This window comes from Nomascus leucogenys, chromosome 9 (assembly GCF_006542625.1).
Source record: "Nomascus leucogenys isolate Asia chromosome 9, Asia_NLE_v1, whole genome shotgun sequence".
In the NCBI taxonomy this organism is placed as follows: Eukaryota; Metazoa; Chordata; class Mammalia; order Primates; family Hylobatidae; genus Nomascus; species Nomascus leucogenys.
The window spans coordinates 97,319,579-97,338,840 of record NC_044389.1 but is presented as its reverse complement, the minus strand read 5'-3'; the positions used below and the strand labels follow the sequence as shown (position 1 = coordinate 97,338,840).

The 19,262-nt window shown below is 40.2% G+C and overlaps 1 protein-coding gene across 4 annotated transcripts in view; it reads left to right on the top strand.

Annotated features, from left to right (window-relative positions):
- The first annotated feature begins 448 nt into the window (after window positions 1-448).
- Window positions 449-19,262, top strand: part of SLC39A12 (solute carrier family 39 member 12) — an 83,161-nt gene continuing 64,347 nt past the window's right edge. For all 4 annotated transcript variants that reach the window (XM_030819235.1, XM_003257691.3, XM_012499338.2 and 1 more), the window contains exons 1-4: window positions 449-635; window positions 1,854-2,200; window positions 10,046-10,327; window positions 13,974-14,181. In XM_030819235.1, coding sequence (XP_030675095.1) covers window positions 1,940-2,200; window positions 10,046-10,327; window positions 13,974-14,181 — 751 coding nt within the window. In that variant the 5' untranslated portion in view covers window positions 449-635; window positions 1,854-1,939. The remainder of the gene's footprint in view (window positions 636-1,853; window positions 2,201-10,045; window positions 10,328-13,973; window positions 14,182-19,262) is intronic.

Genomic DNA, 19,262 nt, shown 5'->3' with positions numbered 1-19,262 from the left:
GCTGGTGATCACAATATGTGCAGCTGATTAAAGTCCCTTGTTTATACTACCTACATCCCTGGTAAGAATTTCATTCCTTCAACCAATACTTTTCATGTGAAAGCATCTAATTACAAAAGCCTTCAATCTTTTAGGCTTCTGCATCTTGCAAAACAAATAGGGTTCCAAAGAGCCTATCTTTTCAACAAATCCTTGGTTTGAGCCTGGGTGAAACAGTTATTACACAATCAACTGCAGAGGAAAAAATCTTCATCTAACACTAAAGTCTTTCTATTCTGTGAGGTGAAATCCTTTGACCTAGATTCTGTCCCTTGAAAGGCAAGTGACAGTAGGCGAGCCTAAGAAAATTGGTTAATTGTTGATCTAAAAAGTTAAATTCATGAACCACACTGATTTGATTACCTTGAAAATCTACCAGACAGAAAGTTCTCCCTTTTATCCACCTTCATTGTTACCTTCAGAGCAGCTCTCTCCATAGCAACTGAAAACTTTTCTGGGCTGAAATAATCCTCTCTAGCTCCCAGCGCACAGTCAAAGAATTTTAAAAACAGGGAACTTTGTAACTGTGAAATACTCTCCAGGATTTAAAAGGCTGTGGAGCTCCAGATAAAGAATCATTTATCTTTCTTCTGAAGGTAAGCACTGGGGTTAGAAATGGTTGCATCATCTTCTGTCACTGTTAAATTGCTAACATAACAACGTTAAAGTGTTGTTGTTGTTTTTAACTCATAAAAGTAATCCCAGTACCTTTGTTACTAGCCCACACTCATTTACCAGCTCATCTCTGGGCCAGGATTGGACATGAGATGCTTTTAACGTTTTACATGCCTTAAGCCATCAACAGAAAGATAATTTTTTTTCCAGGAAGTTGATTGGCTCTAAAGTCGTCCCCCTCTCCTTCAGTCACCACTGAGTGAGTGCCTGTGTCATGTTCTTGAGGTCTTGAAATTCTGTTTTTCTAAGATGCTTCCTACTCTAGAATCTTGATTCTAGAGTAGTTTAATATTTATTCCATTTAGTTTAATAAAATAAAAGTATTGGTTAGTTTAGTTTAATAAACTAAAAAAAACAGACCTGTGTTTTCTGAACATTATTATTTTCTTCTAGTACTTTTCCTTGTCTAAAACTCTTTTTTTTTCTTTCTTTCTTTTTTTTTTTTTTGAGACAGAGTCTTGCTCTGTTGCCCAGGCTGGAGTGCTGTGGCACGATCTCAGCTGACTGCAACCCCCGCCTCCCAGGTTCAAGCAATTTTTCTGTCTCAGCCTCCTGTGTAGCTGGGACTACAGGCACATGCCACCATACCTGGCTAATTTTTGTATTTTTAGTAGAGACGGGGTGTCACCATATTGGCCAGGCTGGTCTCGAACTCCTGACCTCGTGATCTGCCTGCCTCAGCCTCCCAAACTGCTGGGATTACTGGTGTGAGCTACTGCACCTGGCCTAAAACTTTTAAACTCAACGTGATGTTGGTCATTTAGTAGAATTTATTTTCTCTTTTTATTTAGGGATGAGGACCGTGAATCACTTGGAGTTCTTTATAATGGGATAAACATAAGGTGTTTGCCAACCTGGGTCCTGTAACTCGTACCACCTGTTGGTAAATGGAGAAACTTATGTGACGCTATGTTTAGTTTAGGGAGAGAGAATCTACGAAGCTTTTTGGCTGCTGTGCAGTTTGAAAGTCTACAGCCATGGTACTTTCCTGCCATTTGGGGTTAGAAATTACCTACAGACCCCGTGCTGTGTAGAAACAGCTTGTCATTGCAAATCAGCTTAGCCACCCAATTAATGAATCCTTTCAAACATGTTGCAGGCACAATAATTGAAGGCTTTATTTTTCCCCTTTACCACAGAAATTCCTTCGGTTACAAGTTTACCCCATAAACGGCAACACACTCATCTCCATTCAAGACAGACTCAAGGTGGAGGAAGCGTGGAAATGTGCTTCTGGACAAAGCTTTCAGTATCCTGGGTGCCGTTGTTTCTTCTACTCAGCCGTGCTTTTTCTACTGAGACAGACAAACCCTCAGCCCAGGACAGCAGAGGCCGTGGGAGTTCAGGCCAACTGGCAGACCTGCTACAGGTTCTCTCTGCTGGTGACCACCCACCCCACAACCACTCAAGAAGCCTCATCAAAACATTGTTGGAGAAAACTGGGTGCCCACGGAGGAGAAACGGAATGCAAGGAGATTGCAATCTGGTTAGTGAAATAGAATGGGGTCAAGTATCAGGGCATGTTGAAAAGAAAGCAATGGATTCTGTAGGGATTTATTTCAGTAAAGCAAAATCACAGGCAAATCTTCCAACATGCAATTAGGGCAATGCATTCTGGTAAAATAATTTCCATATTTGGGATACATCAAATCAGCATTCTATGTATAGCACCTAGGGACATTTTTGTTGTTGAAAGGATGATGTTTCTGTAAGGCTTTCTAGAACCCGTCTGCATATTTAGAGGTATTTATCTGTGAGCATGAACTTTTAGTCCTCTTTTCTGATTGACTAATCTTTTTTTAAAGCCTTCAGTGCACTTGCACGTGACTAGTTTTAGATGCTATTTGTTTGCTGGAGCATAATGGGATCTGATATTTGTCCAACACTGGATTTTTGAGTACTTTTTCCTGGCATGGTATTTTCTAATATTATGCATGGCGGGTAGTTAATGATTGGATAATCATCTTAACGATGAGGAATCTGAGCTGGGGAGACAGATGCTGCAGGTGGAGCTGAAGGCGTACCCATGGCTCCTGAGGCCTGACTCACAGCCTGATCTTACCTTACAAAGTGAATCTCAACCCTGATTGGAATCAGCTGCATAGGTTTCCCAGCATACCCATGTTAGGTGTCATCCTCTAGAGACTGAGATTTTACTTGCCTAGGATAGAACTTTTAAAAGTCTCTCCAGGTTATTATTTTATTTTATTTATTTTGAGACAGAGTCTCGCCCTGTTGCCCAGGCTGGAGTGCAATGGCACGATCTTGGCTCACTGCAACCTCTGCCTCCTGGGTTCAAGTGATTCTCCTGCCTCAGCCTCCCAAGTAGCTGGGATTACAGGCAACCACCACCACGCTCAGCTAATTTTTTGTATCTTTAGTAGAGATGGGGTTTCACTATGTTGGCCAGTCTGGTCTCAAACTCCTGACCTCGTGATCTGCCTGCCTCCGCCTCCCAAAGTGCTGGGATTACAGGCGTGAGCCACGGCGCCCGGCCTCCAGGTCACTTTCATATGACGTCAGTGGTGTCTGAGAATTTCTTCATTAGGGAGGGTGGGGTAGGATGGAAAGAGGTGAGAGCTCATGTGTTTAAATGACTACAAAAGAAAAAAATGAAACCTATTCCACCTTCCCATTCCTGACCCACGAGATTTTTTAGGATGAACCCATAAATACATAAATGAAAGCATACGTAAATAAGTAAAACAAAAGCTAACAACCGTCTCCAAGATACATTTTGGCAGACTTTCTCAATCATGCAGAGGTGAGGGAGGGAGGGGAGGGGAACACTTTCTGACCAAGTGTTTTGTTTTTTCATAACAGAAGAGGTCTTGCTCATAGAGAATTTTTCTCTGCTTTGTGTGAGCAATAAATAATTCAATAATTATTAAAATACCCAATGGTTCCCAGAGGAAATGTGTTATAATAGGCAACTCATCTGTGATGACATTAATATATATAGATAGCAACACAAGACGTCCCACTGGAAATAACTAGAAGTCATCTCTTATTCATGTCCTCTGAGGATTCGCTTCAGGGGAATGTTCTCCTTTAATGACGTGAAGTGCCTTATTAAAGCTGGTCGAACGGTAGTTTTGCTGGGGGGAAGGTAAATATGCAAAATTGTTCTCCATTTTCAAGGCAGGGGGAAGGTAAATATGCAAAATTGTTCTCCATTTTCAAGGCAGGGGGAAGGATTGTTTAGCACTTATTGTTTTCTGTGACAGTATCAGGAATTTAGCCAGTTTGCTCCCCATTTGAATCAGTTTCATTCCTAGGACTTGAAACACCATCTTTAATAGCTTCACCCTCCTTCTCTGTGAAAGAAACGCAGGAGAAGCAGAAGTGAGTCTCAGCTTTACCTGCTCGGAAGGCTTCAGTTCACCCCAGTCACCCATCAGGAAGGAGCTTAGGAAATGTCTCCCATCATTCACGAAAAGAGGGAGAAAACAGAGTCCTCTGGCTTTCACAAACACGCCGGTTCTGGCACAAACCGCAGGGCTTCAGCTTGTGGCCGAGTCTATTCTGACATCTGAGGGACTTTGTCTGCTGACAGGGAGGGTTCATGCTACAAATTCTGTGGTAAAAAGAGAGGTTAAGGGGTTTTGTTGATATGCATACATGTCTGAAAAAAGAGGGAAGTAGGTATCTTGAATTTGTTGGGAGGAAAAATGCTTCCAATTTTAGGTCTGTATAAAAAGTGAATTTTTAAAAAAGCCGATCCGAAGTATCTGAGAGCATTGCACATTTAAAATAAATTCAATCAAGCTGCAGTCTTTGAAAATGAATAGTTCTGGGCTCATCCTGGCTTTTTCTTTCTTTAATGAGAAGGGTTAGAATATAGTTTTAATGAACTTCATGAGAGATGAAATAACTCCAAAGCAATACATTCCACTTCAATAATTATGAGAACCATAACCCTACACAGGTTTCTGAAAGGGAAAGAGCCCTTTTCTGGCACCTTCTAGTGTTGAGACATGTGGAGCCTCTGCTTCCTCACCCGGAAGGCTGGGATAATAAGCCCCTCCTCAGGGAGGTCTGTGAGGACCATATGGACAAACACAGGTTCCTCAGGGGTCAGATGTCTGTGAAGGTCAAATGGATGTATATGTGCCCCTGAGGGAGATATCTGTGAAAATCACATGGACATGTGTGCTCCCCGGGGAGTCTTTGCAAGGATCACTGGGACACATATGCTCTCAGGGATCAAATCTCTGAGAATCACGTGGACATACATGTATTATGTCCCAGGAAGATCTCTGAGGATGTCATGGACACATATGCAGAAAGTCAGATATAGGAGCTCCAGTTCCTTCTGTTCCCTGTGCCTCGCAGCAATGTCTGATTCCTCCTTTTCCAGGGACACCAGAGCAGCGCCATTCTTCAGAATCTCCCACCCACCTGTGTCCCAGGCCCCCCTCCACTGTCCTAGATTCTGAGAATTTTAAACCAAGTTCTCCAGGCAATTCTTAGACACATTCAAAGCAGAGAACCTCTGCTTTAAGGGTCTCCATTTAATTCACATCTGGCCCTAGCCCCTGACTCCTTTGTCATAACTGTCATGGAATAAAGTGTGGAAAACACCCAGCTTTGTCTTATTATCTAACAATTTTATCTTAACTCTTCTCAGTTAAAAACTTTTTGTCAGTCAGAAGACCCACTAAATCTAGTGTGGACCCTAAAGAGCCAGTACCTGCCGTCAGCAACATCCTTCCAGCTCTTTGTCAGGAAAAAAAGACATACAGGTTCTCTCTTATATTTACAATCAATTGTTAGCCACCCCCACCTCCGAAAAAAAAAAGACCTTATAGAAACCTGAGAACTTACAAGATACTGTCTTCTTTTAAGTTCTCAAGTTTCTATAATATAAAATTTCCCATTATTTAAAATCAAATGTTAAACATCTTTCAGTCTAAAACCCCCAAAGTTTATCTTGGAGGCCTGACAGCTGTCTTACTGATGTAGGAGAAGACAGCTACCATGTTGCTTTTTGTCAGCGGAGGCTCTCACCTGGCATAGATCATAAGCAAAGTTGAATTTCAAGGCTGAGGGAGACCATGTGATGTGCCTACAGGATGTGGTGGGCAATTACTACCAAGTGTCCGAGTAGGCTGTTTAGCTCGTAAGAGGAGCCTCTCCTTGCATTTTAGTCAGTCTTTTCCCAAAGTTTATTTCCTTTTAAAGTCATTAAAACTGATTCCCAGAATTTATGAGATTCCCCCCCTCCTTTAAAGCTTTTTCCCCCACCTGACAAGATTAAAAGGAAAATCAAAGGATTATTCCTGAATGAGTCCATTCTTCTTGAACAAAGAATTGCTTCACCAGAGGCAGCAGCCTTGGACAGATCTTGATGCCTGTGGGGTGGCAGTATTTGCAACATTTTGCTAAACATCCTCTCCCAAACACAACTGAGCCAACTTCTAAGAACATTAACAGCAAAACAAATCTAGTTGCGTTGAACTGAAAATTCCAGCTCTGTCCTCATCCAACAGCCCCAGTAGTGCTTTTTGTCATATCTATGTCCAGGGGAAGAATTCTTATTTTATGGTAGCTTTTCTGAGGCTTCCACCCGTATTCTTTCCTCACGCCACCACCTTCTGTATTAAAATAAATTCTTTAAGATTCAAATATTATAAAAGGAGAAAGGTTTCCAGCCCATGGTCATTTGATTCATAATTAAGCTTTGATTTAGCAGGCCTCAAAAAATCAAAGCAAATGTGACGCAGCACCTTTTCATTCAAGGTTACCAAAATCTCTGTTCAGACAAAATAAGATGCTTCTACAAGTGTTTCAAGCTTTCCAAAGCCATAAACCAATTGTACCTTCCATGTTGTATGCCTTTTATACACAGTTCTGGAATGCCTACCCACACGATTACAGTGCAGACCTTGCTCTCTGCTGTTCCGTGCCATGCATTCCAATTCCAACCCTGGAAAGGTACATGGCAAAGACATTGAGGCAGAATGATGCATGGACAGGAGTCTCCGCATCTCAGATGGGTTGAAATGTGGTCACATGTTCTGCCATGTGCTCATACACCAAGCCCTGCCCTGGTCTCATGGCCCCATGAGCGTCCTACTCCTTGCATCATAGACATTCTTCTTCCTACCTACTCAGCCCCATCAAACAACCTGAGTAGCACTTGAAAGTATAACATAAACTCATTCAACGCTCTCGTTGTACCATGTCCTTGTTCTGATTGATGTTAGACTTGGACCAATCTCTTAGCCACCTAACTGACCTCTACTCCCATCAAATAGGAGGGAGAGAAAATTACCGGTCAAAGTGGTTGCCTATCAAGTATATCAGTGGGTCCACAGCCTGTGTTCTCCATGGCACAAAAGGAAGGAATAAAAGAATGGGTCCTGTTCTTTGAAGAGCAGGAGTTGTGACTAACAGTGCTCTCCACCATTAGCTGTGTAGCTTTGGGCAAGTTTCTTACCCACTTTAGTCTTGGTTTTCACACATTCTATGAGTAAACTTTTCTCATGAAGAAAGGTGTAATTCATGTGTTCTTTGCAGTATCCTTGCCTACTGTACACAAATGTATCCATTCATTGTGCATTAAATAATTGAGTAGTTGGTCTTCTAGTTGCTTTATATTATAAAAATCAAATATTTAGAAATACTTGGTGGATTATTACATAGGCTGGAGACATTTTGTTTTTCACACTTAAAATAATAAAATAGGGTTCTTATTAAAAAATTCATTACTTTATGCATTTTTCAGAACCAATTAGATTATGCACCAAGGAATAACTGAATGCAAAATGTACTCTGCACATTGCTGGGCACATAGCTACCAACAAATTGTAGTTAACAGTACCAATAATTTAGTTTCAGGAGGTTATTTGGTACAAAGAACCTCTTTTATTTCATTTTTTTAATTTACACTTTTTATAAAAGTGTAATTTTTTCATTACACTTTTATTTCAATGGATTTGCCTTTTGGGTCTTGGTGTCAGCCTTGCCATCAGCTACCAAGGTGTGGACTTTTCTTCTGGGCTACTTAGGGAGCAGAAAAGGGATGCTGAGGTTTTAGAAGTGGAGCCTAATATCCACATTGAGAGTTGGTCTTAGTGGAACCCCTGGGTCCCCTCTATTTGAGTACTTGACCCCCTGCAGTTGGGTTCAGGAGAGATTAAAGTCTGTGTGGTTTTATGAAGAATGTGATTATGCTTTGATTTGGAGATGGATGACATTTGTTTCTTCCTGACTCAGATGATTACATAGCAGATGCTACACAGTGGGTTGTACAGCAGACCTGGAATTAGAACCCCCAAAACTTCCACTTCAAAGAAGACTAGATTAAAAGATATTGTAGTACAATATCCCTACCATGGGACAAATCTGTCTGCGAGTCAGGAAAGGCGTTTCTCAGTGCTTTCACTCTGTGGCTGTGTCCTGGGGCTGCTTCTCAGATCTTGTGAGAATTCTCAGGAGCTCCCCAACTGTCTCTGAAGAAAGGCAGCTTCCCTCTTGCTGAGAAAGCTTCTGGTCCACAATTCCTGTGTCCTTTTCTCACTGTCCCACAACATTTATCCGAATCCCTTATACCACGTCAGCTTCTCAGATTGCAGGAGCTGGGCATGTGCTTGTGGTTTATGAAACACAGTGGAGGGGAGGAAAGGCTTTTCCTCTAACATCTTAAATTCTGTAGCTGGGGCTTGTGAACTAAATGGACAAAAGATGGATTAACAGGAGAAAAACCACACACATTTGATGTTAATATTTTTATGTGGAATAGGGGCATCATAGAAAAAGTGAAAACTCCAAAGAAGTGGTTAGACCCAGGGGTTTATATACCATTTTAACAAAGAGTAATAAATTGTGGGGATGTGACAAGAGCAAGAAAAAAAGTGAATTTGGACTAGAGATGGTAAATTGTGGGAAAGTGACTAGGAAATATGTATGGGAAACCAAAATTTTTTTTTAACATTATACCAGTGGAGGATTATTTTAGTAAGGTTCGTTTGTATAGGTTCATCTCAGCATTAATTCTCCATCTCCAGGGATAAGAATGTTCTCCTCTTCCTGATACAGCAAGGATACCTTTCTCATGGGAAACTTATGGCCCGCTTTTAGATAGTAAGGGGAAGGGCAGAGAACCCTTCCTGTACCTGCTGTTTCTCAGTTGCCTTCGGCTCGAAATAATATGCTACAGTGGCATATTTTGGGGCAGTATGTTCTGATTCCCTTCAACAAAGTCATTTTTGACAATTTCCCTAAATAGGATAGAAGAGGGGCAGATGGAAGTCATTTGTAAAATTTTTATACCTCTTAAGTGCCAGGTATTGTGCTATATGCTGAGGATAGGACTATGCAAAAAGCAGACAAAATCTGCTCTTAATAGGCCACAGTTCTCAAAGAGAAGAGAGAGAATAAACAAGTAAACAAAGCAATTTTACAATAGGAGTGCTATGAAGAAAATTTTTTAAATGGTGTGTTCCAGAATTGTGCTGTCCAGCACAGTAACCACTAGCCTGCGTGTAACTGTTAGGCACTTGATTCGTGGCTCATCCAAATTGAGATGTGCTGGTAAGCATAAAATGCACACCAGTTTTCAAAGACTTTGTTCAAGAAGAAAAATATAAAATATCTTAATTTTTAAAAATTTTGATTACATGGTAAAATAATTTAATCTTGGATACATAAGGTTAGAATATTACAAAAGTTACTTTTAGCTGTTTTTACTTTTTAAAATCTTGCTGCCAAAGAACTTCAAATGACACATGTGGCTCATATTTGCAGTGTGCCTTGTATTTCTATCAAATAGTTCTGTATTAGGGAACGCAGGTTGGGAATCTTTAGGAAGGTGTTGTGAGAGGGTGACAATTTAGGCTGAAACCTGAAAATGAGGGGAACGAGAAGTCCTGGAAGATTGTGGGAAAGAACTTGGTGAAGTTGACGTAAAATCACAGGGGCAGAAGTTGAGTGAGATGCTGGACCAAGGCTAAGAGAAAGAAGGAGGGTAGAGTAGACAGGAGCCAGACCAAAAAGAAGATTGCAAGGAATTTGGATTTTATTCTAAATGCAAATGGGCATCACTTTAAAAGCCAAAGAATAATCTGTTTTACATAAGGCAACAGATCAACAACTTGTGGCCAGTCTAGTTGGAGACAGGAATTACTCTTAGTGTAAAAAAGGGGTTCCCTAGACGGGCATCATTGTTATGTGGGAGTCCAACTCTCTGAATCTGGCTATTGGTCCTGCCTGCTTTTCCTTTCTATTTATAAAATGATAAGCAAGGAAGACCCTGGTGGTCATTAGTGTTCTGGAACTATTTGCTAAGCTTTGTTTCTTTTGCTGTTGTTATTGTTTTCTTCCACAGTGCTTTGAACCAGATGCACTATTACTAATAGCTGGAGGAAATTTTGAAGATCAGCTTAGAGAAGAAGTGGTCCAGAGAGTTTCTCTTCTCCTTCTCTATTACATTATTCATCAGGAAGAGATCTGTTCTTCAAAGCTCAACATGAGTAATAAAGAGTATAAGTTTTACCTACACAGCCTACTGAGCCTCAGGCAGGATGAAGATTCCTCTTTCCTTTCACAGAATGAGACAGAAGATATCTTGGCTTTCACCAGGCAGTACTTTGACACTTCTCGAAGCCAGGTAAGAAGGCAAAATTGCTAACTGGCTCTGCTGCTAAGATACAGTCCTAGAGCCTTATTGTTTGTTCCTCATTTATTTCTAAGACATTCAAGGACTTCTAAGGGAGGTAAGTATTTGTGGGTTTTGGTTATGAGCTGTTAAATGACATAATTTAAAATTCCAAGTCCAAAGGAAGAAATGTAATGACTAATTGGAAGAGGAGTTTTCGCCAGAAGTTGGGTGGTTGGACAGGCAGTCCAGGTGACAGGGCAGCTCTCTTCTCTCGGGTCCCTCTGAGCTCTCAAATCAGTATGACCCAAGGCTTTTTGACCAATTTCCAAGGACTGAGCTGTAGTGGTGGAGAGCAATGTTTCTATTTGCCTTGCTTTCTGGCTGGGAAAGGAGAAGGCAGAGACATTTTGAAAGAGATAAATTATCATTAGTTATTTCACTGAAGAAGCAGCTTGCAGAAAGCATTACTCACGGTTGCCAGCCCTGGATGATATCCCTTTGCGGCGTTTGAGTTGTGCTGCCTGTGTAGGGGGGTCTATTCAAATGCCTTTCCTCTCTCCCAACTCCCACCTGGTCTCTGTTGCCTTCATTACTATTCTAGCAAAACTGGCCTTTCAGTTAGGTTTTTGCTTTCTGGTTTGCAGTGGGAAATCTCAGCAGTTAAAGTTCTCTGAACATAAGGTTTAAATAAGCCATGGTTTTTTTTTTTTTTTTAAAGAATTAATTGAGAAGCCATTACTACATTTTGAAGAGTATGGGGAAATCATTTTTTTCTTGAATTATTCATAAACATGTATAGACAAATTTAGTTCCTGCTCTCAATTCTGGCATTCTGCAGCTTAACAACCAGCAAACATATCCTCTAATTTGCTGTAAATATGTTTAATTTCTTTTATTGGCAGGGCAAATGGAGAAGCTGTTTGCTAAGGACTTTGTGACTGTCACATCTGTAGCTCTAATCCTGTTAATTTCAAAATGCGACCATATTTTTATTCCTATTTTCATTTTAGGAAAAGGGATTCCTAGGCCCAGTGCAGTGGCTCATACCTGTAATCCCAACACTTTGGGAGGCTGCGGCAAGGGGATTACTTGAGGCCAGGAGTTTGGGATCAGCCTAGGCAACATAGCAAGACCTTGTCTCTACGAAAATAGAATTTAAAAAATTAGCTGGATGTGGTGGCATGAGCTGGTAGTCCTAGCTACTCAGGAGGCTAAGGTGGGAGGATGGCTTGTGCCCAGGAGTTTGAGGTTACAGTGAACTATGACTGTGTCACTATACTTACCCTGGGCAACAGAAAGAGACCCTCTCTCTAAAAGAAAAAAAAAAGAAAGGAAAAGAAAAGAAAAAGGGGTTCCTCTACAGAACTGTTTTCTACTTAAACCAGGAGGCGTGCCTACATATAATTTCTTCAGTGCAACATCTATGTAATCCAAGTTTGATTCAAATTGGCTGCTAAGATTTTAATCCTACCCATTACTGCCTGATGGGTAACTCAGCACTTAAAAGTACTTAAAAGGTGATGTGGTGTGTATTTCCAGGTTTCTGGTTATCCCACACATACTGCAAATACCCAGGCTTCCGAGTATTTCTGAGATAAAACAGCCCCAGAACAGAATAAATCAGTATTATATCTAGAACTCCTTTTTCCAGCTACTTTCGGTCATTAAGAGTTGAACACCCTTTGTCATTAAGAGTCGAACACCTGCTGAGTCATAACCCTTTGCTACGCCTCAGACCAGTGAACACCTGGATGACACCACTGTCTCTAGTTCCCGGGAAGGGTCGGTGAGCTCATTCAGCTGGGCTAGGATTCTCTAGGAAGTCAATCAGTCCAGACTTTGCAGGAGGCTTTTGGCACTTCACCACATCTAGTTCTTTCTGACTAGATGGTGTGAGGTCAGATGAGGTTCTGGCTCACCAGGCCCATCATTATTTGAATTTCCAGGTCTTGGTCTGCACAGGACCCAGCTTCCACAGATCAAGTCACTAACGGCTGCTCTAAGTGGGCCTCAACCAGATCCCCAAGAGAATCAACTTGATACCCCAATCCAGGCAAGCTCCCTAATGGCTCAGAAAGCAACATCTCTCCATTCCTTCAGTCTGTTTCATCCAAACCTCTCTGTGTTTTATCTTCCTGACTCAATCTCTCAGTGTTCCCACCTCTTGTATTCTCTCCACTGTTGGCTGATTCCATGGTAAATGAACAGGGATCTCTCCCTAGTGTTCCCGTAGCCCTGTCTACTGCATGGAGGCTGGGTGTTCCTGACCCCACGCGAAGGACTTCAGGGATGGGAACAATGGTTGGAATTCTCCTTTATCCTCAATGGGGTTTTGAGACCATTATTGTTTCACAACCTGCATGAAACACTTGTGCTTCTGTGAGGTTCGAACTCTGTTATTTCAACTTGTTCTTTTCACCCATGGAACTTCTGGCTACTTCTCCAAATTTATCAAAATTTTGATAACTGATTCTTAGCCTTCCACTCTGCTCTGGACCATGGTTATAAATATGTCCCTGCCAAGCCCTTCAGTGACAGACTTTAAAAAAATAAGTTCAGTGGGCACGTTTTCTCCTTGTCCCAAGTCATTAGAATGCAACCTTGACACGGTAACCTTCCCTTGATCTCTCTTTTGATGAATTTTCTCCTTCACTTCATATGAAATGGGCTTAGTACAGTGCCTGGCACATTATAGGCACTCAAATGTCTGAATGGGAATGTGAATGGGATATAAAGCAAAATTAGAGCTTTTCACATGCTTATAATTTAATTGAGGAAAATTGATATACACATTTGAAAAAGGTCCTATGTCCTCTGGGAGTTCAAAGAACATGGACAGTGTGCCAGATTTGACGTGCAATGAGTACACACTGAGCTTGGGACCAGAGGCAGATGAGAAGTAGAGAGGCCCTGTGATGACGCAAGGCAGCAGAGCCTGTGTGAAGTCAGGGTAGGGAATGTCAACTTGGAAATCATTCTCCTGCAGGTTGCACTTAAAGCGGGGAGAGAAACAACCCACCAGTTTTAAGGATGTTAAACAATAAGAGCAGGAGATCCCCTTGGAGAAAACACATCTTTAAGAGGATAGTGAGGCTGGATGTGGTGGCTCATGCCTGTAATCCCGGCACTTTGGGAGGCCAAAGCAGGTGGATCACCTGAGGTCAGGAATTTGACACCAGCCTGGTCAACATGATGAAACCCCGTCTCTACTAAAAATACAAAAATTAGCCAGGCGTGGTGGCAGGCACCTGGAATCCCAGCTACTCAAGAGGCTGAGGCAGGAGAATCGCTTCAACCCAGGAGGTGGAGGTTGCAGTGAGTCAAAATTGTGCCACTTTACTCCAGTCTGGGCAGCAAGAGCTGAACTCGGTCTAAAAAAAAGAAAAAAAAAAAAAAAAGGATAGGGAGAAAAGCTGGATAAATAAGGACCAGTGAGATGAGGGTTAGAAAATTCAGTGCCATGGTAGATAAACACATAATTTCCAAATAGAGTTGTGTCTGAGACAGGAGAAAGATGATAGTCATATTCCTCTAATGATTCAGTTTTCTTTTAGGCAAACTATTCCTTATCGCTTTAGGGGGAAATTTCAGAGATGTTTGAATCAAAATAACTTCAGAAGTTACAATTTTCTCTTTATTTTGTATCTGATTTCAGTGTATGGAAACCAAAACGCTGCAGAAAAAATCTGGAATAGTGAGCAGTGAAGGTGCTAATGAAAACACGCTTCCTCAGCTGGCAGCCACGATCATTACTTTGTCCCTCCAGGGTGTTTGTCTGGGACAAGGAAACTTGCCTTCCCCAGACTACTTTACAGAATATATTTTCAGTTCCTTGAATCGTACGAATACACTCCGCCTATCAGGTAAGGATGTTTTCACGAATTTAACTTCCAAGTAACGCCTACTAAATAAGCTATGCCAGAAACAAAGGCCGAAGCTCTTGATGACTGAATTCATTCAGGTATGTTTTAAATACCATTTTTATAGAGTCATAAAGTCAGACAGCTTACGTGGCCTTTCAAGGCAAGCGTGCTCTATGAAAGCTATGCGGCGATGAGGCAAAAACGTGGACTTGGCCTATTTCTAAGTGATTGGAATTGTGGATGTAGAGGGAGGAGGAGGTTTTATGATCTGCCATAAATACTAACTGAATAGTGTCTTATTTGGGACATAATGCTGGGCCAGGCCTAACAAACTGTCGTGTAGAATGAAAGAACAGTATTCCAAATTGTGCAAGACATTTGGCAGCAGTTTCCTTGCAATCATGGAAGTCATTTAATTTCAAATAGAAGTGATGTGAAATAGCCATCCTTGCTGCATTCCTGACTGCCTGCTTTTTGGGGCTCCAGGATGAAATGGGATGTCAGAACTGGAATTAGAATGTTTGTTTTGCACATTTCTTTGTACTTGACAAGGCATTAAAAATGGAATGACTAATTCTTAAAATACTCACCAAAATGCCCCTGAGATGGATTTGTGTTGTTGTTGTTGTTTTTAGAGACAGGGTCTCATTCTGTTGCCCAGGCTCAAGTGCAGTGGTGGGACCACAATTCACTGTAACCTCCAACTCTTGAGCGCAAGCAAGCCTCCCACTCCAGCCTCCTGAGTAGCTGAAACTACAGGTGTGTGTCACCGTGCCCGGCTAATTTTCTTGTTTTTTGTAGAGACAGGGGTCTCACTGTTGCCCAGGCTGGTCTCTGATTCCTGGCCTCAAGTGATCTGCCTGCCTTGGCCTCCTAAAGTGCTAACTACAGGAGTGTGCTACTGTGCCCAGTTGGATTTTATTTTTTTAAAGCACCTCATTATCATGAGTAAAAAATTGATAACGATTCTTTAATATCATAAAAAATTCAGGCTGGGTGCGGTGGCTCATGCCTGTAATCCCAGCACTTTGGGAGACTGAGGCGGGTGGATCACTTGAGGTCAGGAGTTTGAGACCAGCCTGGCCAACATGGTGGAACCTATGTCTCTACCAAAAATACAAAAAAAATTAGCCAGGTGTGGTGGCATGTGCCAGTAGTTCCAGCTACTCCAGAGGCTGAGGCAGGAAAATCGCTTGAACCCAGGAGGCAGAGGTTGCAGTAAGTCTAGATTGCGCTGTGCTCCAGCCTGTGAGACAGAGCGAGACTCCATGTCAAAAAAAAAAAAAAAAAATTCAGTTGGTGTTCATGTTTTCATAATTTAAAAAAATTATTTTTATTGAATCAAGATCAAAATAAAGTCCATAAAATGCAAATTGTTGGTTTGTTCCTTAAGTTTCTTTTATACATGTCACACTTCTTCCATCTTTTCTATTTTGTTGCAAGTTTTTTTTTGTTGAAAAACAAAGGGGGTTGGTTTCCATCTGGAGTTTGCTGATTTCAGTCCTAGTCCTCTGTCATGCATTTCTGTGCACTGTGTTTCTTGTGTAGGGGCTGTTATATGTAGAGGCTTGATAAGGTTGCTTAGCTGTTTTGTTAGTACCTTCCAGTAGGAAGCATGTAACATCTGGTCGTCTCTTTTTCGGAAGTTATAAGCTATTGATGATAGTTGCCTAGATTGATTAATTATTTAGGGCTTAAAAAATGGTGATCTTCTAACTCATTTCTTCCTTACTAGTGTAATAATCCTGTAATAGAAAAACTTCCTCTCCTCACTACTTCATCTTATTGAGGTTCTTAAGGGAAGGTAAAAAGAAATTCTTGACACTTTAATTTGACAGTTTTTAAAATAATAACAGTGGCCATGCATCCTTCAAAAGAGAACAGTTTGCTTTTAAAAATATTTATTTCCCAGGCCGGGCACGGTGGCTCATGCCTGTAATCCCAGCACTTTGCGAGGCTGAGGCGGGTAGATCATGAGGTCAGGAGATCAAGACCATCCTGGCTAACACGGTGAAACCCCGTCTCCACTAAAAAATACAAAAAAAATTAGCTGGGCGTGATGGCTGGTGCCTGTGGTCCCAGCTACTCGGGAGGCTGAGGCAGGAGAATGGTGTGAACCCAGGAGGCGGAGCTTGAGTGAGCTGAGTTCGTGCCACTGCACTCCAGCCTGGGTGACAGAGCGAGACTCCGTCTCAAAAAAAAAAAAAAATATATATATATATATATATATATTTATATATAAATATACGTATATTTTTATATATATTTATATATTTATATATATTTGTATATATAATATGTATATATATATTTCCCTCACATACATTGTAGGCATTTGTTGTTATGTTTATACCTATGCCTTTCACATTCTTTTTGGCTTTCTTAAATGAGGTCCTCTTTCATCAATCTTCTAGCTGATCTTTGTGTGTGTGTGTGTGTATATACACATGTATGTATATATGTGTGTTTCTGATTTTTATAGGTTAATTTTATAACCTGCTTCATGATTATTTTTGTATGATTTTTAGGGGTTTCAGATATATAATACTATCTCTAAATACATATAGTTTTGCCTATTTATTTCCAATTCTCACGCTTTTATTTACTTTCTCATCTAATTGCATTGGTTAATAACCTCAATATAATGTTAAGTAGTAGTGGGGATGATCTGCATCCTTACTATGTTTCTGACTTTGAAAGAGAAGCCCGTAGTATTTTCTCATTAAGTTTAGAGAACAAATGAGAAAAAGTATATTTATAGAGTCTTTCATATTAACCCACATTTTTACATCTCCAGTGCTGGTCATTTCTTTCAGTGAACTTAATCAAAATGGGAACTTTACCCAAGTGGTAAATTTGGTCATTTCTTTTCAGCCTAAAAAACTTCATTTTCTTCATTTTGTATTTCTTAAAAGACAGGTCTGCTAGCAATAAATTCTCTCCTTCATTGTTTATCTGAGAATGGCTTTTTTTAAACCTTCAATTTGAAGGATTATTTTGCTGGATATAAAATTCTTGACCTTTTTTTCTTTTTCTTTTTTCAAATTTTTGTGGGTACATAGTAGGTGTATGTATTTATGGGGTACATGAAATGTTTTGCTACAGGCATGCAATGTGTAATAATGACATCATAGAGAATGGGATATCCATCCCTTCAAGCATTTATTGTTTGTGTTACCAACAGTCCAATTATATTCTTAGTAATTTTAATATGAATATTTACAATTAAGTTATTATTGACTATAGTTACCATGTTGTGCTATCAAATAATAGGTCTTATTCTTTCTAATTAATTTTGTTATACCCGTTAACTATTCCCTGCCCCCAGTACATTTCCCAACCTCTGGAAACCATCCTTCTATTCTCTGTGTCCATGAGTTTGATTGTTTTGATTTTTAGATCCCACAAATAAGTGAGAATATGCAATGTTTGTCTTTCTGTGCTTGGCTTATTTCACTTAACATAGTGTTCTCCAGTTTAATCCATGTTGTTGCAAATGACTTGATCTCGTTCTTTTTTATGGCTGAATGGTATTCCATTGTGTATATGTACCAAATTTTCTTTATCCATTCATCTGTTGATGGACACTTAGGTTGCTTCCAGATCTTAGGTATCATGAACAGTGCTGTGACAAAAATGAGAGTGCAGATATCTCTTCAATATACTAAGTTCATTCTTTTGGGTATATACCCAGCGGTGGGATTGTTGGTCATATGGTAGCTCAATTTTTAGTTTTTTTGAGAAACCTCCAGATCGTTCTCCATAGGGGTTGTCCTAACTTACATTCTCACCAACGGTGTATCAGTGTTCCCTTTTCTCCACATCCTTACCAGTATTTTTTATTGCCTATCTTTTGGCTATAAGCCATTTTAACAGGGGTGGCGTTGTATTTCATTGTAGTTTTGATTTGCATTTCTCTGATGATCAGTGACATTGAGCAGCGTTTCATATTCCTGTTTGCCATTTGTATGTCTTATTTTGAGACATGTCTATTCAGATCTTTTGCCCATTTTTGCATCAAATTATTAGACTTTTTCCTCTAGAGTTGTTTGAGCTCCTTGTATATTCTGGTTATTATTCCTGGTCAGATGAGTAGCTTGCAAATATTTTCTCCCATTCTGTGGGTTGTCACTTCACTTTGTTGTTTCTTTCACTGTGCAGCTCTGTAACTTGATGTGATCCCACTTGTCCACTTTTAGTTTGATTGCCTATGCTTGTGGAGTATTACTCAGGAAATTTTTGCCCAGGCCAATGTCCTCAAGATTTTCCCCAATGTTTTCTTGTAGTATTTCATAGTCTGCAATCTTAGATTTAAGTCTTTAATCCATTTTGATTTGATTTTTGTATATGATGAGAGATGGGTTCTAGTTTCATTCTTCTGCATGTGGATGTTCAGTTTTCCCAGCACTATTTATTGAAGAGACTGTCTTTTCCCCACTGTATGTTGTTGGGACCTGTGTCTAAAATGAGTTCACTTTAGGTGTGTGTATTTGTTACTGGGTTCTTTATTGTGTTCCATTGGTCTATGTGTCTGTTTTTATGCCAGTACTTCCTGTTTTGGTGACTATAGCTCTGTAATATAGTTTGAAGTCAGGTAACGTGATTTCCCTAGTTTTGTTCTTTTGCTCAGGATAGCTTTGACTATTCTGGGTCTTTTCTGGTTCCATATAAATTTTAGTGTAGTTTTTTTCTATTTCTGTGAAGAATTTCATTGATATTGTGATAGGGATTGCAATGAATCAGTAGATTACTTTGGAAAGTATGGACATTTTAACAATATTTATTCTTCCAATCCATGAATATGGAATACTTTCCATTTTCTTGGTGTCTTCTTCTATTTCTTTCATCAGTGTTTTGTAGTTTTCATTGTAGTGATCTTTCATTTCTTTGGTTAATTGCTAGGCATTTAATTTTATTTGTGGCTTTTGTAAATGGGATTACATTTTTATTTCTTTTTCAGATTGTTCACTGTTGGCATATTGAAATGCTACTGATTTTTGTATGTTGATGTTGTATCCTGCAACTTTACTGGATTTTCTTATCAGTTCTAATAGTTTGTGTGTGTGTGTGTGTGTGTGTGT